At 68.1% G+C, this 792-nt stretch overlaps 1 protein-coding gene across 5 annotated transcripts in view; it reads left to right on the forward strand.

The window, feature by feature from the left end:
* Positions 1 to 281: 281 nt before the first annotated feature.
* Wdr20 (WD repeat domain 20) overlaps positions 282 to 792 on the forward strand; it is a 64,933-nt gene continuing 64,422 nt past the window's right edge. For 2 of the 5 annotated variants that reach the window (XM_037210850.1, XM_037210851.1), the window contains exon 1: positions 315 to 405. Coding sequence is in view for 3 of the 5 variants with exons in the window: in XM_028883806.2 (XP_028739639.1) it covers positions 342 to 590 (249 nt within the window). In the remaining 2 variants the exon portion in view is untranslated. Of the gene's footprint in view, positions 591 to 792 lie in introns of all 5 variants that reach the window. The other 3 variants (XM_028883806.2, XM_028883804.2, XM_028883805.2) reach the window with 3 other exon arrangements.

The raw sequence follows: 792 nt of genomic DNA on the forward strand, positions 1-792 counted from the left end.
TTCTCGAGTTAGGGTCTCTCAGCGAAGACTCACCTCACCCAAGGAACGCCTGAGCCGAGCTCTGCGAGCGGAGCTTTCCCACAGGCATGGAGAGGGCGGCACCCAGGGGAGGGGTTTGCGCTCGCCCCGCCTGGCGGAGCGCGCCAGGTGAGCACGCGTGCGCAGTGGGACCGTGAGCGACCCCGCCCCCTTCGCCTCGGCCCGCCCTCGTGGGGGCGGGCTCGCGAATGGGCGGGGCCGCGACGAAGGGGGTGGGGGGCGGAGAACGAGCGGCCGTGGACGGCGCCTGCGCGGTGGGCGTGATCCGGGCACTTAGGGCAGGATGAACGCTGCTTTCCAAGATGGCGACGGAGGGAGGAGGGAAGGAGATGAACGAGATTAAGACCCAATTCACCACCCGGGAAGGTCTGTACAAGCTGCTGCCGCACTCGGAGTACAGCCGGCCCAACCGGGTGCCCTTCAACTCGCAGGGATCCAACCCTGTCCGCGTCTCCTTCGTAAACCTCAACGACCAGTCTGGCAACGGCGACCGCCTCTGCTTCAATGTGGGCCGGGAGCTCTACTTCTATATCTACAAGGGGGTCCGCAAGGTACCGACCCGAGCGTCACCGGGGGCACGCCGGCGGTGCGGGCCGAAGCCGGGAGCTGGGCGGTGACAGCGAGGCCGGGGTGACCGGTGGGGGCGGCCGGCGCTGGTACTTTTGAGTGGGCCGGTAACTCCGCTGGGGTACTCCGGAGGAGAAGGGGTTCAGGAGTGAGGCGGGTGACGGCTGCGGTGCCTCGAAAGGGACG

Source organism: Peromyscus leucopus, chromosome 14 (assembly GCF_004664715.2).
Source record: "Peromyscus leucopus breed LL Stock chromosome 14, UCI_PerLeu_2.1, whole genome shotgun sequence".
Taxonomy (NCBI): Eukaryota; Metazoa; Chordata; class Mammalia; order Rodentia; family Cricetidae; genus Peromyscus; species Peromyscus leucopus.